Source organism: Megalobrama amblycephala, linkage group LG1 (genome assembly GCF_018812025.1).
Source record: "Megalobrama amblycephala isolate DHTTF-2021 linkage group LG1, ASM1881202v1, whole genome shotgun sequence".
NCBI lineage: Eukaryota > Metazoa > Chordata > Actinopteri > Cypriniformes > Xenocyprididae > Megalobrama > Megalobrama amblycephala.
The window spans coordinates 36402002-36428184 of NC_063044.1; the positions used below are offsets into that span (position 1 = coordinate 36402002).

Sequence of the window (26183 nt, forward strand, 5' to 3'; positions counted from 1 at the left end):
TTAATTCAATAATAAAAAAAAAATCTACAAAAGTGATTTTAAATGCATTAAGACAACAGAATATGATAAGAGGTTGCATCACTAAACACACAATTACAAAAAAAAAACAATTTAAAATATCTTACCTGCAGAAATGACAGGAACAAGAGGATCTTTTTTCTTTGAAATCACACTCTCACACAACATGAGAGAAAAACAATGAACATAAACATCTATATGCTTTAGTTATTTTTTGTTACTTTCTTTATTTTGATCATTTCTTTTTTTGAAATTATCTTTTTATTTGGAAAGGCAAATTCCCATCACATACATTAGTTACAACTTTAGTTATTCACGTACATAGATGGAGATGGATACAGATATTTTACACGAGATTGTCCATATTGCCTTTCTGAAAATTTCTTTTACGGACTACTACTTATTCCAGTTGGGAACCATAACAAAGTAGAACAGAACTGGGATGTGCACCACTTCAAGTAATTAAAACATCACATAAAAAGAGGGCAGGTCTACACAGAGCACAAATACAGTCAAATGAAATCAGATCTAATTGGTTTTACATACTCAGTCCATTTGGTCCAAATATTATAAAATTTTTCTTTTTCAGCTTTGAGGGAAAAGGATATCTTTTCCATAACATAAATCTCATAAACAATTTCAATCCATTCATCAATGGTGGGTGGACCTACTTTTAACCATTTCCTCGTAACAGATTTCTTACTGGCTGCCAATAGTATCATAAGCAGTTTTTTTATCGTTAATGTTCCATGTTTCAAACCCTAGATTACCCAAATACACAGTTTCACATTTAAATGGAATGTTTACATTAAATACATTGTTTATGTGTTTATGGATCTCTTTCCAGTAAGGTCTTATTATCTGGCAGTCCCAAAAATATGTAAGTGATTGGCTCCGTTAGATCCACAAAGTCTCCAACAGGCATCTCTGCTGCCTTGTATCGTTTCTGAATGGGTGTGATAAAAAATCATGCAATATTTTTCCAGCAAAACTCCCGCTATGTGTTTGACCCGGTTGATAACCATTGTAGCTGGCATATTTTCCCCAGCTCTCCTGTGTGATCTTCATGTTTACTTCTCTTTCTCATTTCTTCTTTATGTATTCTGTATTTTCTTGTTTAGATAATTGTATAGCATTATATAGTTTGGAGATAATTTTGGTGCTTGGTCTGGGTTTAGTTAATGATAAAAATACTTCCAGGTGTTACATCACAGAAGGGACAGAGACAGATGTAAAACCAATAGTGCTGCTTATTGATAACAACAGAGCAGTGCAGGTGAGTTATGGTGAATATGTTTGAAGTATGGATCTTGCAGATAGATAACACAGTCTTTGTCTTGATTGTAGAATGGATAGAGTTTACCGGAGCTGGAGTTTGGAAACACTGGAGACTTGAACACTCACACACAACAGGGAAGCCACATGAGGGAAGTAGGAGACGTTAAAAAGACAGGTAAGTATATCGTTAGGAGTCCTTGAGGTAATTGTAATAAAAAAAAATTGTAATAAATTGTGTCTTACAAACAGACAAAATTAAAAATAGGTTAAGGTGAACTAACCTAAATTCTAGGGCTATGTGATGTGGCAAAAAACTTTAACGATTTCTTTGATCAAGATTATGATTTCAAGTTTAATCACAACTTTAACCAATGCTTTACATTCATAAATGCATTCAGTGTGAATTTGAAACATATTTCCAAAGTAAAGTAAAGCAAAGTAGAGCTTGATCACAACATAATCAAAATGCCTTTAGAACAGACATATGGCAAAACAAATATTAAAGGTCCCCTAGAACATGTTTTTAAAAGATGTAATATAAGTCTAAAGTGTCTCCTGAATGTGTCTGTGAAGTTTCAGCTCAAAATACCCCATAGTTTTTTTTTTTAATTAATTTTTTTAACTGCCTATTTTGGGGCATCATTAACAATGCACTGATTTACACTCGACCCCTGCCAATCACGTTCAGCCTGCCACACGAGCTCTGGACTATATTACAGCACATTTACAAAGTTATAACCCTCATATAACCCTCAAATGGATCTTTACAAGATGTTCGTCATGCATGCTTCGAATTATGTGAGTAAATGATTTATTTTGGAAGTTAACGGTAGTTTCTCTATGAGTTTGAGGCTGTGCTCCGTGGCTAACGGCTAATGCTACACTGTTGGAGAGATTTATAAAGAATGAAGTTGTGTTTATGCATTATACAGACTGCAAGTGTTTAAAAATGAAAATAGCGACGGCTCTCGTCTCCGTGAATACAGTAAGAAACGATGGTAACTTTAACCACATTTAACAGGACATTAGCAACATGCTAACGAAACATTTAGAAAGACTATTTACAAATATCACTAAAAATATCATGATATCATGGATCATGTCAGTTATTATTGCTCCATCTGCCCTTTTTCGCTATTGTCCTCGCTTGCTTACCTAGTCTGTTGATTCTGCTGTGCACATCCAGACGTTCTGCCCTTTCTAATGCCTTGAATATGAGCTGGCATATGCAAATATTGGGGGCGTACATATTAATGATCCCGACTGTTACGTAACAGTCGGTGTTATGTTGAGATTCGCCTGTTCTTCGGAGGTCGTTTAAACAAATGAGATTTATATAAGAAGGAGGAAACAATGGGGTTTGAGACTCACTGTATATCTTTTCCATGTACTGAACTCTTGTTATTTAACTATGCCGAGGTAAATTCAATTTTTGAATCAAGGGCACCTTTAATGTGGGTACTCAAACCACCAAAACAATTAAACAAACAAACAAACAAACAAAAACCCAGAATAAAGTCTCTCAAATAACTAAAATTAGAGCAGAAACTAGCTGCTTTAATACTGCTTTATTATTTTGCATACCTTCTGACAAAAAATATTTTTAAAATTAAATTTAAATGCTCTTTAATTTACATTGTTGCTGTTGAATTTCAGACACTTTTTCAAGACGATGGAGAATGATTACTCACAGCGGACAAAAAGGCGGAGAATACAAAACATTTTGCTGAATGGGCAACACAGTTTAATATTTCTCATTCTGCATTAGCAGCTTTACAGAAAATACTGAGGAGAAAAGGTCTTAACATTCCAATGGATCCAAGAACTTTGCTATCCACAGATCATGAATGTCAAGTGAAACACATTGCAGGTGGTTGCTACTACCATTTTGGTGTTACAGATGCATTGATGACTGAATTGAATTCTGCATGTGACTTGAATGAACTGATTGACACTCTTACGCTACATGTAAATATAGATGGGTTGCCCCTTTCCAGAAGCTCTGCTGTGCATCTCTGGCCAATTCTTGGTCGGATTAAGGAACTTGGGAATTCAAATGTATTTTTAATTGGACTTTATTCAGGTACTTCCAAACCATCTTCAGTGCATGAGTATCTAAAAGAATTTGTTGATGAATTGAAAGTTGTCATACAAGAAGGATTACATTTTAATGGCAAACATTACAAAATTGCAGCGCCCGAGGCTTTTATTTGTGATGCACCTGAGAGGGCTTTCCTAAAGTGTGTTATGGGTCACTCAGGCTACAATGGCTGTGAATGTTGTATACAAACAGGTGTATATGTCAGTGGTAGAATGACATACCCAGACCTTACTGCAGAGCTTAGAACTGACTCACAGTTTGAAGAAATGGTTGATGAAGATCACCACACAGGAGTTTCTCCACTTAAAGATTTAGGTGTTGGTTTAGTGACAAGCTTTGTTTTAGACTACATGCACCTTGTGTGTTTAGGTGCTGTAAGAAAGCTTCTGTACCTGTGGATTAAGGGACCCATGAAATGTAGAGTTTCAGCTAGTGTTCTTTCTCTAGTTTCACAACAAATGGCCTCATTAAGGTTGAACATTCCAAAGACCTTCTCCAGGAAACCCAGATCTCTGTTCGAAGTGGCCATGTGGAAAGCCACAGAGTTCAGATTATTTTTGTTGTATACTGGACCTATTGTGTTGCGTAAAAATGTACCGCATAATTTATACAAACACTTCATGCTACTATCTGTAGCGAGGAGAATTCTTCTCAGCCCAGATTTATGTTTGGAATTTTGTGAATATGCAAATCAATTGCTACAAGTTTTTGTTGAAAACTCTGCAAAAATATATGGTCCAGAATTTATTGTCTATAATGTACATGGTTTAATTCACCTAGCACAGGATGCTAGAAAATGTGGACCTCTTGATCAAATTTCCATTCGAAAACTTAAGTAAAATAAAAAAGATGGTAAGAAGGCCAAAACATCCGGTTCAGCAAGTCGTAAAACGTGTACGCGAGAAACAGAAAGCAAAGGCAAATAGACAGGAGGAAAGTATACTGAATCATCATAAAAAACTCCATTTATCCGGACCTTGATGGATTTGAAGGATGTAAACAGTACAAAGGAAAAAAAAAAAAAGTTTCTTTCATGTGGAACAGGTGACAATTGTTTTGATTTGACAAGTTGGCCTTGTAAATAATATATTGTTCAGTTCTTCACATATTTGGTGTGTGACTTTTTTTACACACATAGAAACATTTTACGATTATCCAATTGACTCTTCAGCTTTGGGAATCAGACTTGTGCATGGATTACATGGACAACTGCAAGTTTTACCTGTGACTGAATTCATGAAGAAAATGGTCTTGTTACCATATAATGGAGCCTTTGTAGCTCTGTGTGGCGGGGGTTCGAGGGCAATAAGGACTTTTATTTTAAATACAGTGGAAATTATAAGATGTCAAACTCACTCCGACTACGCCACTTTGGGAGTTTCACCCAAAGAATTAGAATAAACCACTTATAGTTGTTTACACAGATTCGTATCACTAATTAGAGTCAGAGACATGGGTAACAGTACAAAATTATTTTATTGACATCATTAAAAACAATATTAAAAACAAACAATTAGACATTTGTCCCAGCCACACAGGCCACTTAAGATTCTTAGAACAAGTCGAGGGCAGGGGCTTGAGCTTACCAGTAAAAACGGATAATCAGACCACACCACCTGTAGGTGAATCACTGCACTTTACTGTGTCCACACGCGCACACGCACACACACACACACGGTGAGGTGGTCACTGCACACTTGTGAGGGATATACCACCACCTAAAACCAGTCCTCTGCCCCTGGTGCTCAGGCCCTGCCGAGACAAAAGTGATCAGAATCAAGCACACAATCACTTTTAGAGAGACTGGGTAGTGCAACTCAACCAATCAAATAACACAAATGAATGTTGGTAACAAATAATTGCTTAAAGCAAAAGTCAAAATTTCAACAAAATACAAGTAAACAAAAAAAGAAAAAAAACAGAATAGACTTTAAACAAATGATATAAATCACAAAACAAAATCTAACGCTACTGGGGGAAGCAAATCAAATAATAAGTAAAGAATCACAAAAATATAATCAAAATTAGAGACAAAGGTAATTCAAACCCCAAAAACAATACAGCAATCTAATGCAACTAAAGAAACAAGCAGAAATAGACTAAAGTAAGTCACAAAAATATAATAATTGGAATTTAAACTGAAATGATTCAAACTTCAAAGACAAAAATAGTATTAATACAACTGAAAAGAGCAAACAAAACGATATAAAGCAGTCAGAAATGAAAAATTAACGAAAAAAGAAAATTAGAAACTGGAAACAGGACAGCACTGCAGCCATAACAAACGCGGAGCACCCCGAATAGATTGCAGTTACGGCCGTCACAACACCTATAGATAAAGCGAGACTGTTACTCTGTTAGATATATTCTCTCACCATAATATGCGTGTGCATGAATACTTACCAATTGCAGGGATTAACGTTTCTATAAAGAGCCAACAAAGAGAGTCTTTTCAAGCAAACGCCGGTACAGAAAACAGCGACCCAGCAAGTGCATCTGGTTCTCACAGCTAAGAAAAGGGGTTGAGTTAAGAACATACTCAATTTAATCAGCGCGCTCCTGAATGCATACGTCGCTTAACGCGGTTAAATAGGAATTAACAGCATTCGACCTACCTTCTTCGATGTCTACACCCACTACACGTAAACAATAATAAACGACATTGCAGCAAAACTCGCCGAGTCCAGGTAGAACTGCTCTCCAACCAAGTTGCAGTCTCTAAAACACATTAGATAGAGTGTACGCCTCTCGTAAACACACAGGCCATATCAAACAAGATAACAAGCAGCGCGTTCTTACCGTGTCGAGCACTCACATCCAGTTCCGGGAAGTGACGGAAGCGCGTTAACGACGCAACAGTTCCCCAAATGACGCATCCCAGATAACGCGTATGTTCCCGTTTTTATAGCCCAGTGACACTGCCAATAAGCTAAAACATTGTGACGTAAGCAACAATAACCCCTCCTGCCACAATCTACCCCTCCATTTTGCATCGGCGCCCCGACGATGGACTAGAGGTAAATTGCAACAGAACTCCAGTTCACTAACTCCAAGGCCTAAACAAAGCTGAAATGGTGTTGGACACAATTTCAGAATTACCGGTAGCTCTATTCCTTACCTCTCCTACAGCTCGGGGAAGATGGTGTACATTGGAATGCTCACCTGCCCCAGCTCGGCCTGTCCGCCGAGGGGCAAACACCCCCTCATGATGGGAACTGGGAGGTACTTCACTTTCCCTCACAAGTTCTGCACCCCGTTCTACCAAAACTGTACCCACAGGAGGGATACCGGCTGGCAAAAGTTCTTGAACCTCAGGCTGCACTGAGCAGCCAACCTCCCGAGGTACCATTCCCTGAATAGTCCGAGGAGTCTCTGGCACCAAAACCACCAAATCGGCATCTACCTCCTCATACTCCTGGGGGTCCTCCTGATTCTCCACACCACCAGCAGACTGAGCAACAGGCAAAACCTCTTTCTGAACACAAGCCTTTAGCAGAGAACGATGCACTCTCCGTACCTTACCTAGATCTGTAACCGGTGCAACAGCATACACCACACCTCCCTCTTCGGGAGAACGGACCACCTGATATATTACAGAACTCCATAAGTCCTGAATCTTGTGACGGCCTCGCACTACATGATCTCTTAGGTAGACTAACTGACCTTCAGACAAGGGTGGATCCCTAACATACTGGTCGTGTTGAGTCTTCCGACGGTCTGCAGCAGCCTTCAGCCGTTCGCGTGCCCCCTCAAATGCAATCTGCAATCGCCTACGATGTTCCACGACCCAGCTGTGTATGCTTCCTACAGCTGGTTCAGGCACCCTACCAAGCAGAAAGTCTATTGACAACTGGGGTTCTTGACCAAACATTAAATAGTATGGAGACTCCCCAGTCACTTGATGAGGAGTGGTGTTGTAACAAAATACCACCTGTGATAAACAGGATGCCCAATCCCTCTTCCTAGAACCCGGCAATGTTCGCAACAAGTTATGCAAAGTGCGATTAAATCGCTCACATTGCCCGTTACCGGCCGGATGGTACGGGGTCGTACGTGATTTCCTTACCTGATAAAGCTCACAAAGCTGGCGAATAAGAGCAGATTCAAAATTACGGCCCTGGTCTGAGTGAATACGGCCCGGGACCCCAAACTTATAAAACCACTCCTCAACCAAAACTTGCACTGCCATAGAAAATTTACTAAACACATCAGTCATCACTAATACGTTTTCCTGCCCAGAATATGAAGGTTCAAGTACCGTGAAGTCAATGGCAAGGACTTCATTAGGCCTCGAAGCAAGTAGATGACCCATGAAAGCACGTGCTACTGGCCGATTATCTTTAGCAAGCTGGCAGCGTTCGCATTCCTGGCACCAACGGGTAATATCGGCTAGCATATTTGGCCAATAGCACCGCTGCCGAATCAACTCGCTAGTGCGCTCTACCCCTTGGTGCCAATGTTGTTGGTGTAGCTGTATCAAAACCTCTTCCCTCAGAACATCAGGCAATACTAATTGATAACACTCTTCGCCTCCGTCAGAGCGAAATATCCTTCGGTGCAACACTCCTTCCCTTGCTTCTAATCTATTCCATTGCTGGAGGAGAGTCAGAACTGGTTTATTTAGCTGACGCCGCTCCTCCGACCCTGGACGCTGGCCCCGTTCCCAGAACTTTATTATCTGTCCGATAACAGGATCAGTCTCCTGCATAGAACGCAGATCGGAGGAAGAATACCCTGGCAACGCACTCATTGCCCTCACATCTGCTTGAACTGCACATCCGGTGCCGATGGCCTGCTGCCACGACTCAGGGACTGTAACACCAGCAGCTAACTCCTCAATGTTGCACTGGGAGGTGGGGTTCTGTCGAGAGAGAGCATCTGCATTACCATTACTCCTTCCTGACCTATATCTTACCTCAAAATCAAATGCAGCCAACTCTGCAGCCCAACGTTGTTCTGTGGCTCCGAGCTTTGCCGTAGCTAGATGACTCAGGGGATTATTATCAGTGAACACGATACACTTGTGGCCCAAAAGATACTCCCTGAATGTTTCGACCATGGCCCACTTAAGTGCAAGAAACTCTAGTTTCATTGAGCTGTAATTAGTCATATTACGCTCAGTGGGCCTTAGGCTACGACTGGCATACGCTATAGGTCGAATCTTCCCTTCAAACTCTTGGGAGAGGACTGCCCCCAGACCCCCATGACTAGCGTCTACCTCTAAAATGAAGGTCTTGGAAAAATCTGCATAAGCCAGTACTGGGGCAGATGTCAACTTCCCCTTTAGGGCCTCAAATGCCGTCTGACACTGCTCAGTCCACACATGGGTCAAACCCTGCCCTTTCCGTTTACCCGACTTACCTGACTTACCTCCCATCACTTCAGCAACCAGCCTATGCAGAGGTGCTACCAATTTGGCAAACCCCTCCACAAAGCGCCTATAATAACTTGCAAAACCAAGGAATGTTCGTAACTCGGACACAGTTTCGGGGCAACGCCATTGTGCAACCGCCGCGATTTTACCTGGATTTGTTGCTACCCCTTGCGCAGATATAACGTGCCCCAGGTACTTCACTTCAGGCCTGAAGAAAGCACATTTCTCCAGCTTTGCCTTGAGTCCTTCCTTCTCTAGACGACCCAAGACCATCTCCAATCTTTCCAAATGCTGAGCTACAGAAGAGGAAAACACCACAACATCGTCAAGATATAGGAGCAGGGACTGACACCGCTGATCACCGAATAGTCGCTCCATTAGCCTCTGGAACGTACTTGGAGCGTTACAAAGGCCAAAAGGCATACGGTTCCATTCAAATAATCCAAACGGTGTACAGAACGCAGTCTTTGGCTTATCCTGCTCCGAGACAGGAACCTGCAAGTACCCGCTGGCCAAATCCAATGTAGAGAACCAGCGTGCCCCAGCTAGTGAGTCCAAAGACTCCTCAATACGAGGCAGGGGAAATGCGTCCCTCCTAGTCTTGGCATTTAGGTGACGGTAGTCTACGCACATGCGCAGACTACCGTCCTTCTTTTTGACCAAAACTATTGGTGATGCATAAGGGCTACAACTCTCACGAACTATTCCAGCCTCCAACAACTGATTGATATGAGTTTTTACCACCTCATATTCAGAAGGAGGAATCCGCCGATATCGTTGAAGCACCGGAGCATTATCCAATAGAGGTATATCATGGGAAATGAGGCGAGTGCAACCTAGATCGCTCTCGTGACCTGAAAACACTGCCTGATATTTCTGCAGCAGAGCTCTAACCTGACCCTGCTCTGAACTGGACAGAACCGATAAATCAAGGGACTCAATCTGTTGGGACAAGGAAGAACCTCCCACTACACTATGGGACTGGACTGTGGCAACTACTGGCTTTTCTTCACTGACCCCGGACGGCAAACTAACAACATAGACCTCCCTCAAATTACCCACCACCGTTGTAGGGCGAAGCATTACCTCCACTGTGCCAACATTCACTATAGGCACATAAGCTGTCCCTCGAATTACCCTCACCAAAGCAGGTGATGCTAGAAGCCCAGCTGGGAGGCCTGACTCAGGGGGCTCAAACAAAACAGTACTGCCAAAATACTGGGCCGAACAGGTTGCAGCCACCAGCTTCATGGTGCCACCTGGGATGCGACACACCTTGCGTCCGCGCACCCGCACCCACCCCACATGATTGGAGAGCATCCTAGCACTTACTCGACGACAATATTGCAATGCATCAGACACATCAGGTAATTGTGTAATCACAGGAAGGTCAAAGAGAGCGCTGCCATGTTGTCCAAAAAGCTCCTGATAACACCGGCCAAGGATGTTCATCCCCAATACTCCAGGGACATCCAGACTCATGCCATCAGGAGGATCCCGGACCACCAGGACACCACACCCAATGACCAACCTACCACAAAGTTCCACATCTAGCTCCAAATATCCAACGTACGGAATGGTAAGCCCATTGGCAGCTCGAAGTTGTAACCACTGACAATTATGAAGGCGGTCCTGACCCCACGGTTCAAAATGTTGTCGAAAACAGCTTTCGGTAATTGTCGACACCATCGAACCTGTATCCACTAAGCAGGGCACTGAAACACCCCCCATAAAAGCGATCACATGTGGACAAGAGGAGATTAAATTAGAAACTAAGCGATGTGCACCTATCTTACTTGAGTCAATTCCTTCCCCACCCAGGCTGTGACTCCGTGACCTGGTGGGAACTAGTTTTCCGACGGTCGGGGGGAACGTGCCTGTCTATTCTCAGCTGTAGAGAAACCAGTCGCAGGCTGGGGAGGGCGTGGGAAACTTCGTTCCCCATCACACTCACGGGCAAAATGGCCCGGTCGCTGACACCGTCTACATATAATTGGACCAGAACGAGGAGAACGACTACGTACCTGTGATGTTTGAAAACGGGCGAAAGTTTGTGTGAGCTGATTCAACTGTTGTTGTTGCTGTCGTAACATTTCTCTCAATTCGCCCAGCTCTGACTGCGGTGACGACCTTGCAAATTCGACCGACGTCTCCCCACGCACCCCATATTGAATGCCGTATGCTAGGGGGACCGACTGACTACGCCCTCTTGCTCCCCCAGGCATCCCCTCTTGTTCCCACCTAATTGCTTCACTGCGGACGTCTAATAAGGTGGCAGTAGGTTGGCGACGAACCAACTGCTTCAGCTCTCGCCTCAGGCCACTATCAGCGACGTGCTCGACAAATTGATCCCGCAATAAGGTTTCTGCATTAGGGATAACATGCGGCGACCGGTTCTTAACCCTTTCCAACAGGCCCATAAGCGCAAGAGAAAATTCTAACAGAGTCTCACCCTCTAGTTGCTTTCTAGAAAAGAAGGCCTCCTGTAACGCTACATAAGACTGAGAACAGCCATAAAGATCACACAACGCCTTAATAATCTTATCAGGGTCTCCGTGTTCTAAATCAGGCCGATACCTAATCTCTTCCCGGGCCTCTCCCTCCAAGTGGTCAAACAAGAAGAAAGCTTGGTCTGCGGTCGACATATAACGTACCCTCATGCACGCCTGTGCCTCCTCAACCCATTCGTCAATACATAAACCTGATTTGCCATTAAACTTTGGGCACCGTCGATCTCGCGGTACAAAAACAAATCGTTCAGATGCAACGGCACCAGCTGGTTGAGGTGTAACAGGCGGAGCAGTGGAGGTGCCAGGCAAGGCGGCATCAGGACCAGGCAACCCAACTGGTGCCTGTGCCTGCTGCAACCGTGCATTGTCAGCTCTCAACTGAGCTACCAAATCCCTCAATTCTTGTAATTCATCCTCCATCTTTAAATTTTACCCCTTTTTTTCCTTAGAAAAACACTTACCACAGGAAAGAGGCCACCAAATGGAACGACTCTGGAACAATGCACTGCTGCCCTGTTTCCAAAAACAAACTCAAAATACACAACGCAAAAGCAATACAACGAAAACCCAATGTCTCTGACGCAAAATTATAGTGACCCTGCCGACTACGCCACAATGTGGCGGGGGTTCGAGGGCAATAAGGACTTTTATTTTAAATACAGTGGAAATTATAAGATGTCAAACTCACTCCGACTACGCCACTTTGGGAGTTTCACCCAAAGAATTAGAATAAACCACTTATAGTTGTTTACACAGATTCGTATCACTAATTAGAGTCAGAGACATGGGTAACAGTACAAAATTATTTTATTGACATCATTAAAAACAATATTAAAAACAAACAATTAGACATTTGTCCCAGCCACACAGGCCACTTAAGATTCTTAGAACAAGTCGAGGACAGGGGCTAGAGCTTACCAGTAAAAACGGATAATCAGACCACACCACCTGTAGGTGAATCACTGCACTTTACTGTGTCCGCGCGCACACACACACACACACACACACACACACACAAAACAGTTCTGTCTGGTTCTCGAATCTGATTGGCTGATAGCCGTGCGATATTTCAGTGATAACAGCACTCCTACAGGCTCCAGTATACTTCAAATGAACTTCTTTTTCATTCTTCGTTTAGGGGTAAAACGAAGTTCGAAATGTGTGACCAGCGATATACTGTAATCGAACATCTGATGCCGCCCACACTGCTGAGATCGACGTTTAGATGAATATGTAAATATGTGCCGTGCAGTTTCTTCTCAGTAACAAAATAAACACAACAAAAATGAGAAAACAGCAAGCATTTATTATAGAAAGCATAAGAAAAGCGTTTGATTATAACAACATGGGTATGTTAGCACGAGCTCTGCAAAGTAGCACTCCAGTCACGTCACGTCTTCATATAGCACTGTATTCAATGGATTGCTTAAAATCAAGCAGCTTTACAGTATCAAACATGAACAACAGTGTTAGTGCTTCATTTTTTTACAAGCACAACTTCATTTTGTACTATAAAGCAGCTATCCAGTGTGTTCATGTTTTCACCCGCGGAGATCTTACCTCAACAAACTCAAACAAATGAAATGAGTCAGAGAAGCGTTCCACGCGAGTGAAGGCGGAGCCTCAGCGCACACCTCCTGTTACGTTATCGTCACTGACCAATGGCAGTACGAAGGTGTTTTGCAGCTTGACCGAACTTTTCCTGAAAGTTCGCTTTGGCAGCCGTTTCGAGCTTCCAAAATGAACACAAAACGAACTTCGTTTTGGCCTGATTTTGTTCGAAATGACATCACATCAGTTCTTTCTTCGATTTCGTTTGAAGTATATCGGGGCCTTACCTTTTCACCGTTTGTATCACTCCGCTTGAAGTGACCGTCATGGCAGACGATCAAATCCACCGTAATGTTTACAAATAGCCTACTGAATACTATTTCTATTCTATTAGTCAGCTACTGATGCATAGTGCGACGCTTGGGTTCCCTCTGCTGGCGAAGCTGAGTTTAACCATTTTAAGCAAAACAGTGCAATCCAGAAATGCAAATTCATTTCAAACTAATTTTCTTTGTTCCCAGACAACAGTCAGTAATGACTTGAAAATTTGAAGGGGGTATTTTTTTTAAAATCTTTTTTAAACACTCAGGGCTACACTTGCGCAACATTTTGCACATGGCTGCCCCTAGATTTGTTCCTCCCAGGGATTGAAGGAGTTCATCTGTTAGAAAACAAACAAACAAAAAAGTCATAATTAAACAACACTTTTATTTAGAATTTTGTCATTATGATAGCAGCTGAAAGAATATTTTGTTAGTTTGAATGGAAACTGCTGAATCCATGGTCAATGTGTTGAAAGTTTATAAATGAGGAAAGCAGAGAGACAGAAGTGCACTCATCTCCATTGTTAAGATTTATTATTTCTTTGCAACAATACCTTTTCACATATATTGTGAAATCTCTCTATCGTAATTATAGTTTTTAATGAATTGCTTTTAAACTTAACGAATAACTTCTGTTTAGGGTTTGCAACTAAAAGAAATCAATACATTTCATTTTAACGCAACTTGTTTCGCAATTTCGCACAACTTGTTTCTGTCACAACACGGCAGACATGCACAGGCTTACTAAAAGCAAAAATGTAAAATCTATGGGCCCTATTTTAACGATCTAAACGCAAAGTGTAAAGCGCACGGCGCAGGTGCACTCAGGGCGTGTCCAAATCCACTTTTGCTATTTTAACGACGGAAAAACGGTCCGTGCGCCGGGGCGCATGTTTGAAATGGGTTGTCCCTATTCTCTTAATGAGTAATGGGCGTAAAGTTCAATAAACCAATCAGAGTGTCATCTCCCATTCCCTTTAAGAGCGAGATGCGCTCGTGCCATGGCGGATTGCTATTTACATGATAATAAGCAAAGTCAACGCGCACTGTGGACGCGCCCAGAGGCGCAGTTTCTACCAACGCGCTCTAACCAAAAAATATTGCGCCATTGACTTTAGACCAGGTTTGAGTTGGTCTATGGCGCAGTCTATTTTCAGCTCCTTAAAATAGCAATGCGCCTGAACACACCTCTTTTTTAGACCAGCACGCCCATGGGCGCACTAACTGGCGCAAATGCATTTACTAATTTAAGGACGTGGCGCTGAACGGGAAAACGCGAACGGCGCCGGACGCAAACTAGCAAACACACTTGCGCTGCGCCTTGCGTTGCATTGCGCCGGGTGTATTATAGGGCCCAATAAGTTAACTGAGGAATTAGTCATCAGATGCCATGTTCGTTATTTGCAGCAAAAATCTGCAAAAGATACAGCAAAAATCTGGCATTAATTCCATCTCAAACAGATTAATTGAAATAAGTTATTCCACCACCTGTGTGACATCATTAACCAACGTTTGAAAAACCAATTTGCGGGAAACGGTCAAGAGTTGATTTCGTCAACGATGCATCTGTACTATGTTAGTTAAATACGCAATATTTTTTCTCCAGTAAGACAGATGCATTGGCATAGGCTTATACCCTTTCATCAGAACGTTCTAAATTATCTGAATGTTTTCTTCGAAAGTTTTTTCTAGTTAACTATGTTGCCATCCACCAATTTTATGTGAATTTTGGTATATATATATATATATATATATATATATATATATATATATATATATATATATATATCTTGCATTTCATTCAGTCCACGAAATTGGTTACACTTGAAGCAACTTGGCATTGAACTGAGTGAACCTGCAACTTCGCACGGCATCATAATAATTTGTAGACTTGATTCAAATAATTTAATTTAGTTAAAAATTTAGTGTCTATTTACAATCCGGTGTAAAGCTGCCACGCAGGACAGTAGCTAGGCTTCAGTGGTGTCGCCTACACAATATGCAGGTAGTATGAAAAGTCAAGGATTTCCATATACCCACTTTAAAAAGTGTGAGGATACATAACCATCCCAAAAATCGCAATAAGCTTTTGGCACGGAACACAGTCTCATATTTCAAATTTGGCCCATTTTACAATGAAATAAAATAACAGCCTGAATTCTGTTTAATGTGGCGTGACAGATCGCTGTAGCTGTTCATTTCAAGACAAGCGTTAGCATGAAGCGCACGTGAACCGTTCCTCTCCAGCGCAAAATAAATATGAATTCATTCCCTTTCTAATTCGATGACTGAGGATTGATAGATTTATCACTGCATCTGCATCAGTCGTAGATTGAAACCCACATTAGAGGCTTAGGTGTAATGGTTTAGTTTAGGTATTCTGTAAGGCTACTGGGGAGTATTTGCTATTATTTTGCACCAGGTTTGAGCACTTCCTGCTACTATTTGCACCAGGTTATAAATAGCATTATTTGTGCCATGGTGAAAATATTATCTGGTACTTTTTTGTGGCGTATAGCTACCCCCTGTTGCTAAATGTAGAGATTGTTGTACATTTAAGTGTCTTACGTTTACCAGCTTGATCCTTTTGTCCTTATTTCCCAGTTCTGCGTTTAGTATATTCAGCTCATCCACAGTCTGGCATGGTCCATTTTCAGGACGTTCCCCCCTTCCTCTGTCATTCACTTCTGCCAGTTGCTTCTTTGCATCGTAAGTGTCTAGCTGGGTTTCTGCAATGTCTTGCAGTTTTTTTGTTCGATAAGACTTTTTTGCAGTAGTCTGTGAAGCAATATTGCAGATTGGTATTGAAAATACAGTACTGTTTTAGTGTGAAAAATCAAAAACATGACTTACTCTTTGTTGCTGCTTCTGAAGAACACTGGGGCTCTTCTAAGAGGAGGTGTGAGGCAGCTGTGGCATTACATCAAAATGTACTTTTCTAAGTTTAGAAATAAATCACTCTAACTACAATGGTTAATAATTACAATAATGAAATTTTGTAAAATACCTCGAAGGGGTTGTGCCATACATGATGGTCTGTACCATTCCTATTGTCACCTGAAATGGACACAAATTACAGGGGGTAAAAATGACTTTAGTGAAAGTGAAGGCCAAGTATTGATTTTATAAATTGTAATAATTTTGTTTGTTGAAAGAAAAAGGTGAAAGTGACACGTGAAGGACCAAGTATGGTAACCCATACTCAGAATTTGTCCTCTGCTTTTATTGTGTAGTATTTAGATACAAATTATTAGTTTTGCATGCATTCATTAACATTCAGTTTAACAGTAAAGCTAACAGTTGTATAGCTTCTTCTTTCTGTTATTTTAATATTTTCAGATCTTACAGGCTGAGACTGAATCACAACTACAAGATGCAGTTGCACAGGCAGCCAGTTTGATCAGTCTTGCTGGTCACAATGTTCGCATAACACTGGGAAACAAACAAGAGACAGCTTTAGACCTGGCTCACTGGTATGTCCTCCAGCAGACCAATGTTTATATCTGGACACATATATAATTGTGCCTTGGCAGAAAAATAGTTAGTAAAGTTAGTTTTATGGTAAAATGGCAGAAATACAGGGGTTCAAGAGAAAAGCATCCAAAAAAAAAAGTTTAAGTTGCTAGCAAACTATGTTACTACAGTGTATACAAATTATAATGATTGACATCCACTATACCAGTACAAGTGAAAGTTTAATTTATTTGATCTGGAATTCATTGCGGGACCTTACTAAATTAAACAAAAGCTCTAGTTTGCACCACAGATTTTGAATTACATGAACTACACTTATTTCCTTTTTATTAGGTTCAGAGATGGCTTAAAGTCTTTGGGTGTCCTAGATGCTCCCCAAAGATACCCGCTTCAGTTGAGGAGCCTTTTTGTAAAGTCCGAAAAAGCCTCAACAGCAAATGATGTGGAGAATCTCTTCCAGATCATTCATTCAGAAAGAGGGAGTAATGCATTTCAGCATGAGTGCCGAACCCTGGCTTTCTGGCAAGACTATCTTCATGATGCTGAATGCAAGTTTGGCATTTCAGATCGGGTCCTGGAGGGCCAGTGTCCTGCATAGCAAAGCTCAAACCCTAGTCAAACACACCTAAACTAGGTCTTTAGAGTAACTAGGAAAATGCAGGTAGGTGAGTTTAGCAGGGTTTGAGCTAAACTCTACAGGAGAGTGGCCCTCCAGGACTGGATATGAGGAATTATTTAAAGCAAATGCACATCCAACACCACAATATGTTGTTGTTATGGCTGTTCTTCTCATATTATAGCTGTATATGCTTGCAGCAGACTTGGAGAAAGATTAGCTTTGTCTAAGACATTATGAGCCACCCTTTTAAATGCAACTACTCAGTTTGACTCACATCTCTTTTGCATCAATCCAGTGGTATGATACTGAATTACTCTAATTGTTACCCTCTAAATGTTTTTCAGTTGAAAACAGTGTCTCTCTGGAGGATGTTCTTGTTTTCTTCAGTGGATTTGACAGCATTCCAGCTCTGGGTTTCTCTCCAAAGCCAAGCCTTGAGTTCATTACCCATTCCCGGTTTCCAGTGGCCAATACTCGCAAAAAATATTCTTTGCATACCAATTCATGCAGTATACACTGCTTTCAAAGCTGACATGGATTTTGCCATACGCAATTCACCAGGATTTGGAAGACATGAGAGGTAATATAGTTGAGGGCTTATAGAACTTTGGGGGGGAAAAAACATTTTTCTTTAATTTATGCTGATGCTGTTTCATTTTGTTATTATCTGATTTCAAAATTCAGTATTTACCGTAACAAACACATGAAGAAGTATACAGAAAAAAGTTATTTGTTACATTTAAGGATATATTTAAACCCATAGTGTTGTGATCCAATCTTCCAACCTGAACAATTATGTTGCTCTATTCCATTGCTCTTTCCATTGCACAGATTAAAGCTTGAGTCATGTTGATTTTGTTTTCTTTTTTATGCTGTTATTTCATTTTGTTATCCCCTGATACCAAATTTTAGTATTTACTGTAACAAACACACAAAGAAATATATAGTAAGAAGAAATGTAAGTTCTTTGTTACATTTGAAGATATATTCCAAGCGGTGGTTTTGTGTTCCAGTCCTCCAACCTGCTATGGCATATTGTTCCTACTCTATAGGCTGTTGTATGGCCTTATAACAAATACATTGTTCTATGTTCATACTTTTTATGTACTGGCTTATTGCATTTTTGTGTCTACAGTATGTGCACTATAAATGTCTTTTTCTTTTTTTTTTTTTATATCAGACACTGTAGTCAAATATCTGTACACAAAATTAATTTAATAAAAAATACAGGTTTCATCAAAACGGTTAAAATAATACAAAAATTACAATGATACATAATACAACATTCACTATTTATATGGTGATAACATTCAATGAATGTGTATTTTTAGTATTTATGCATGTGACCTTGTCCATTGTTTTACTTCAAAGTGAAAGAAGATTAAACTAGTCTTGTCAAATGTCATTTGAACAAATCGGTTGACTCACTCACTCATTAAGACAGTGACTTGCTGCCACCTACTGGTAGTTTAGTTTCATATTTATGGTACATTTTAATTAAAAGGTTAAAATTAGAAAAAAATCCATATTTAAATATTGAATTAAATTTATGTAGACAAATTGTAAATGCTGTGTAAATATATTAATGCCACTTCTCATTCTGTGTCACCTCTGTATTGCAAAGATGGATTTTGTTGATAATGATTTCATTAGATTGGTAACAGCCCTAACGTATAGGCTACTATGCTAGTATTAATATTTTATTTCTTCAGGTCTTAAAAAGCCTTAAATTTGACTTTAAAAAATGTGCAGCAACCCTGAAAGAGAAAAACTAAATAAAAAAGTAAAAATTATATAAAAATTATTACTTCCATTTGATGTATTGCCATTGACGTGATTTTTAGGCTTCCCTGGCTGATTCTTTTTGGGAGTAGATGTATCCTCTCCAGGCTTTGAAATTGTAGGTTCCTATTTTGTATCCATTTATGTGACTGCAGTTGCTTGTCCCACTGCTGTTATGCCATGACTTTTGGCCTTTTTTTAGGACCTGGTATCAGTGGTGGGACAGAAAAGAACTTGGACTGTCCCAGCTTAGAAGAACCAGTCTTTTCCTCTTTTTTGGCCCATGATTCCTCAGCGAATCTAATGTCCTTTAAATTCAGGGGGGGTTTGAAAAGTTTTTGAGAAAAGTCATGCTGCATTATATGTTCCATGTATCTTCCTTGCAGAGAAGCATACATTTTACAGACAAAGTTGCCCGGACGCAGTCTACGTGCCTTCTGTAGGATGTGTTGCTTGACGATGGAAAATCATCCTTCTACATGGCAGTTTCTCGTGTCTTGTCTTGTCTTTGTTCTCCATCTTCCACTGATGTACTGTCTTTGTCAGCTGAATGCCTTTTTAGGTCACCCAGCATGACTCGACTCCACATGGGAAAGATAGCCATGTATGTGTTGAAAAGTGTTTGAATGATTCTTGGACTGTAGTGCGTGTTTTCCTCTGGAGACTCTCCCTCTTCAGAGACTGCTGTGGTTGCCTCATCAAACGCTCTTCTGAATACAGCTGAGAAGTGAGACCTTCCCACAATTGGCAAAATTTCACCTGTAGTAAGTCAGTCTGGTCACTAGGAAGGTACTACAAGCTTTAGAGCTTTTAGATCAAGATCGTCATTTGAAATGTTGGTGAAACTCCCATAGTCCACTAAACCAAGTTGTCTCCTGTGGTTGTGCAGTGTTCAAATGTTTACAGACATTCGTGATGTGGCCATCCAGCTAAATCCTAAGTCCCGCATGTGAATCAATAGAGCAGCTGGTATATTGTAGCTTAAAGGAGAAAAAATTGTGTTTTAATAATTTTTATTATTTTGTTTGCATCTTGCAAAAAGATTAGATACAGTATTCTTGAATCATCCTCCATTTACATCCACTTCCATTATCATCACTTACCTCAGCCTTCCTCTCTCTGATGCAGAATGTGCACCTATACCACGCACTGGTATATCATCTTCTACCTGGAGTGCTGTTTCAGCCAGCATCTCCCTAAGAGATTCCCAAATTCCTTCCAGAATGTTACATAATGTTCTTTCAGCAACATTTTGGTGAACTTGATTATTCATAAGAACTAAGAATGTTGCAATAATGAAATATGATCCTCAAGATGACGGGATGTTGATTCCAAACTGTTTGTATTGTTTGAAATTGTTTTCTAGTTCGACAAAGTATTGGAAGATTTCAGGCAACGCCATTTTAAAGTAATCAAATTGATCATTAAAAGTTATTGTTATGATAAAAAGGATATAAATAGCTACTTCATTGAGTATTAGCAAATTTGCACTTTCAATCAAATTCAATAAATACTGTAATTTCCTGAACGGCATGTCATAACGTAAATGCACACACACGCACACATACACACAAATAACACAATTTTCAAAGAGATTTCTAGTTTCTAACTTAATTACACACTTAATTTATTTTTCCCCGACACGAAGCCTTAAAATCCCCTCATTAAAACAACACACGTTTAGCGAGACTGTCCAAATTAGTCCAATTTAGAGATAACTTGATGAGTACTATCATATGTTGCTAATTGCCGATACCTAATTTTACAGAGAGAAAAGTCACAAAAAACATCTGTAGTCGAATAATGTCAGAATTAAATAAACGAGAAAGCAAATAAAATAAACGCACATGATCATTGTCTTAAAAGTGCTTGGACACTAGAGTTAAAGATACTAAAATTAATACAATACATAAAAAATGCATACAATGTACACTTATTAAAGGTGCCATCGAACGTTTTTTTTACAAGATGTAATGTAAGTCTAAGGTGTCCCCTGAATGTGTCTGTGAAGTTTCAGCTCAAAATACCCCATAGATTTTTTTAATTCATTTTTTAACTGCCTATTTTGGGGCATCATTAAAAATGAGCCGATTTACGCTGCGGCCCCTTTAAATTCTCACGCTCCCTGCCCACGGAGCTCGTGCTTGCCTTTAACAGCATAAACAAAGTTCACACAGCTAATATAACCCTCAAAATGGATCTTTACAAAGTGTTCGTCTTGCAGCATATCAGTAATTACTAATGATAAGCTAAACACAGATTTATCCAAAGATAACTTAAAGGTGCCCTCGAATGAAAAATTGAATTTATCTTGGCATAGTTGAATAACAAGAGTTCAGTACATGGAAATGACATACAGTGAGTCTCAAACTCCATTGTTTCCTCCTTCTTATATAAATCTCATTTGTTTAAAAGACCTCCGAAGAACAGGCGAATCTCAACATAACACCGACTGTTACGTAACAGTTGGGATCATTAATATGTACGCCCCCAATATTTGCATATGCCAGCCCAGTTCCCAATATTATGAAAGGCATTAGACAAGGGCAGAACGTCTGGATGTGCACAGATGAATCATCAGACTAGGTAAGCAAGCAAGAACAATAGCAAAAAATGGCAGATGGAGCAATAATAACTGACATGATCCATGATAACATGATATTTTTAGTGATATTTGTAAACTGTCTTTCTAAATGTTTCGTTAGCATGTTGCTAATGTACTGTTAAATGTGGTTAAAGTTACCATCGTTTCTTACTGTATTCACGGAGACAAGAGCCGTCATTATTTTCATTTTTTAAACACTTGCAGTCTGTATAATTCATAAACACAACTTCATTCTTTATAAATCTCTCCAACAGTGTAGCAATAGCCGTTAGCCACGGAGCACAGCCTCAAATTCATTGAGAATCTGATGTAAACAATATAACATTATGCAATACTCACATAATCCGACGCATGCATGACGAACACTTTGTAAAGATCCATTTGAGGGTTATATTAGCTGTGTGGACTTTGTTCAGGCACTGTTTAAGGCAAGCACGATCTCCGTGGGCGGAGAGCACGGGATTTAAAGGGGCCGCAGCATAAATCGGCGCATTTATAATGATGCCCCAAAATAGGCAGTTAAAAAAATTAATTAAAAAAAATCTATGGGGTATTTTGAGCTGAAACTTCACAGACACATTCAGGGGACACCTTAGACTTATATTAAATGTTTTAAAATAAAGTTCTAGGGGACCTTTAATTGATCTCATCCACAGCCCTAAACTAGTAACACACACTGACAAAACAGTGCTGTAAGGGAGAACAGAATATTTAAAGTGGAAGTGGAGCTGGAGTGTCTAAATGTGTCTTTATTGTGTTTATCTCATAGAAAGGAAGGAAACTGCAAAGAGCACAAAGGCAAAAGTCCAATGGACCACTTTGGAGGCATCACTCGCCAAAGGAAGTTATCCCAGCCAGTAAATTGGTGAAAGAAGTAGTGTAGAGTTCCCTCATATAGATGGGTTTCAGTCCAGCCTACTCTATCAGAGTCTTCACCAAGGGGGTGTGGTCGTGACACCACAGAATATATTTGTGCAAGTGTTGAACATAAATGACGACCACTGGATCACAGCAAACAACCTTTTTTGTGGACCCAATGAGGTTTGCATATATGACAGCATGAACACAATCATCACCAAGCAGACAAAGCAAAAATTATCCTGGCTGATTCATCCACAAGCACCCCAGTTTGGGATCAGAACACCTGCGGTACAAATGTCTTCTAGCAGTTGCAGGTTGTTTACATTGGCCTTTGCAACTGTGTTGTGCAAGGGAGTGAAACCAGAAGAATGAGTAAAACAACATGATAGTCACCACAATGGTTCTTGGGGAGATGTAGAACAGGAATCAGGTGAAGTTTGCTGAAAACAAATTGATTTCATATTTTTATCAATTTTAAAAATATTTCTACCAACACTAAACACCTACCACACAACCTCATGTAGATGCGCAATACATTTTAAGCATAGATGGCGTGACCGCAGTCATTTGCGAAGATGATATTGAGGGGCGGAGCTATATAATCAGAGTCTCATTGCTCGTCCCGCTGGTAAGTCGCATCAATAATTGCTTTGTCTTTATAACCATGTTTAGATAATTTTCAAGCCCAAGTCTGAACTTTAAACTACACAAAAATTTAATTATTTTGTCTGTCAGCCCTTAGTTGTGTTAGTTGAGCCAAATATGTATTATTTGTGATGATAAGATGAAGAGCCTGCTTGTGAATTCTGAACTTCTGTTTATTTAATTTAAGACTTCTCATGTGACATCGATGCACTGTATTCTGATCAGCCTTTTGGTGCTGTTTGTCCCAGTCTTGTCTTGTCCCAGGCCCAGTAAAGCAGCTTTGAGTGACCATCCACCTGATCTCAGCCTGAATTATTCCATCCAGCACACACACAGTCACACATGTGCATCACTAATAAACCGAGGGAACAAAATAGTAAATCATGCGCACAATTTGATGTTTTTTCATGCATGCCGTGTGGGGCTTCATAGAATACAGTATCCCAGATCCCACCCTGGAGGTATCACAAGCTCCGGAACGAATCCGCAAAATGGGTCTGGAACGGAGTCCACTTGTACAGCGCAGCAGATAAGGATTGTGGATCCAGATCAGATCCGGGGCAGACCCACCCCGTGTCTGCCGATAAAGTAGTTCATCCGCCGCGGATCCAATCTGGACCCGTTAATGGATACCTTTCAGATCACTCTCAACCTAGTATTCTGGCCAAAACTGGCTACACAGAATTATTTAAAATCTAATGGACCAACATCAGATTGGATTGGATTGCTGGATTGCTCTATAAAAGCTTGAATATTTAATGCCTGCCTTTATTTATATTACAGTTTTTTTCAACTGCTTACATACAAAATCCTTACTTGTCACACAATTTCTGAAAGCTGACACTCAAACAGCAGAACCACACACCAAATCTGCAAAACCACACACTAATTCTTGGCCAGTGACTAAGTTTTCAATTTCATAAAACACTTTTTGCAAAACACAACACACAATTCTCTATGTAACACACAAAAATCTAACAGGAAGTATCTTGATTTCCTTTTTGAAACACAACCAATCAAAATGCCACACTAATTCATCAGTGCCTCACACTAACTCCTCACATGCACAAGCACTCATTGCTTTACTTAACACCAACCAATCATGGCTTCAGAATAGGCCTATAACTAGGCCAAAGGTCAAGTTATAGGTTTTGAACAATTGTTCTGTTGTCTACTTGCTTCCATATTCATCATTTCTAAACCCTATCGGGGATTTTTTTTCTCCACAGAAAGTGCATGATTGTTGCCCTATGTCAGCATAACACTTCTCCAGGCAATGGAGGAGGCATGTGGGAATTGTTTTACTGTTTGGCTGTTACCTTGGCCAGGTCTCTCTTTTACAGTTTTTTCCAATTGCTAACACACAATTTTTCAAACTAGTCTGGTTTTATCAAAACACTTAACACAATTCACAAAACCACACACCCAAACTGCAAAATACCTCATATATCCTGCAAAATGAAGCACTGCAACCGAAACTACACATAGCATTAACAAAATCAAACTTTTGCATGAAATGGCACACACTTCATTCATATTACCAGATTTTTGCCTAACCACCTACACACTGTTGGGCATAATGAAAAGCACCCCCATCTTTAGTATGCTTTGCCATAATACTAAAATATGTATCAGATTGTTCACATGCACAGAAATATTTGCAGATACACACACATGCTGTTGCAACATTTTTATTTTTTTTCCTTCACTACAGTAAACAAGTCAGTGCAACATATGCACAGCAGGTATATTTACATGGGACTGAACAAAAATATTCTTACAAAAAACAGTAAACTGAAAAAGAACATTTCTGAAAAAAAATATATTACAGTAAAAAAAAAAAAAAGAGGCAAGAAAAATAATTAGGCAGCATCTTGCCGCACAGCCGGGTCTGGCCACAACGCCTTGTCAACATCACAGGCAATATCTTGCCTTGCCAGACATCGAGGGAAGAAGCGCCTTGAGTGCCTTATCCATCCCTGAATTGCACCCACATCAATCTCATCACATGCCTCTTCCATGGCCTGCACAAGAGGCATGTGCACAAAGGGCTGCCGGTCGTATACCTTCCACCGCCATGCCGAAAAGAATTCTTCTATGGGGTTCAGAAATGGTGAGTATGGTGGGAGGTATTGTACGAGAAATGTTGGGTGGTCAGCAAACCAGTTTTGGACTGGGGCTGCACGATGAAAGCTCACGTTGTCCCATACTACAACATACCGGTTTCTTTGATGGTCTGCATCATTCATACGCTCTGGTGGTATGAGAATGTTGTGAAGTCTGTCCAGAAATGTGAGAATATGGGCTGTGTTGTATGGTCCAAGGTTGGCATGACGGTGGAGGACACCATGCATACTGGAGATGGCAGCGCACATTGTGATGTTCCCACCACGTTGGCCAGGAACATCTATAATGGCTCTGTGGCCAATGAGGTTTCTCCCTCTTCTTCTGGTCTTTGCTAGGTTGAACCCAGCCTCATCTATAAAGATGAACTCATGTGGGATTGCATGAGCATCCATTTCCAGTACTCCCTGAAAACAAAGAACAAAAATCAGTCAATATGGTGTTATCCAGTACACTGGGAAACAATGTTGCGTGTAGTGTACTGCAGTCAATATTGTACTTACATCTTACATATTGTACTTACAGTGTCGTCTCTCAGTCCTTTAGAAAAAATAAAATAAAAATATATATAGGGCTTGGACAATGCAGCCTAAATATTTTCCCCCACAGTAGAGTACATTGTACAGGAAACTTGTACAGTTCATGAATGGCTGATGTCATACACTAAGTAAACAGGTGTCACCCAACTAATACACAATGACATGGGGTATACTACATGTGTACTACATGAAATTTTGGTTACACACCTGTTCTCCAGTCTAAAGGTCCGGATGACAGAGGCGACAGTAAAACGGCTCAAGTTTGACTGCACTCTCTGTCCAGCCTCACGCATTGTCAGCCCATGGTTGATGACATGATCTACTAAGGTTGCTCTGATTTCATTTGAAAGTGTTTGTCTTCTTTGGCCATGAACTCCTC

General features: G+C 40.3%; 2 protein-coding genes across 5 annotated transcripts in view; both read left to right on the plus strand.

Moving 5' to 3' along the window:
* The window catches only part of LOC125245430, a 1350402-nt gene that overhangs the window by 1296670 nt on the left and 27549 nt on the right, over positions 1-26183 (plus strand).
* LOC125245674 lies at positions 58-18101 on the plus strand. 4 transcript variants are annotated; one of them, XR_007179587.1, is made up of 3 exons: positions 729-1471; positions 16495-16628; positions 17593-18101. XR_007179587.1 is itself a non-coding variant. In XM_048156388.1 (2 exons), the coding sequence occupies exon 2, from the start codon at positions 3109-3111 to the stop codon at positions 4234-4236; it is 1128 nt and encodes a 375-aa protein (XP_048012345.1). In that variant the 5' UTR covers positions 125-1471; positions 2953-3108; the 3' UTR covers positions 4237-4501. The 4 variants fall into 4 exon arrangements, 1 of the variants encoding a protein (XP_048012345.1); XR_007179582.1 differs by having other exon boundaries at positions 736-1471; positions 16963-18101; XR_007179583.1 differs by lacking the exon at positions 16495-16628 and having other exon boundaries at positions 58-1471.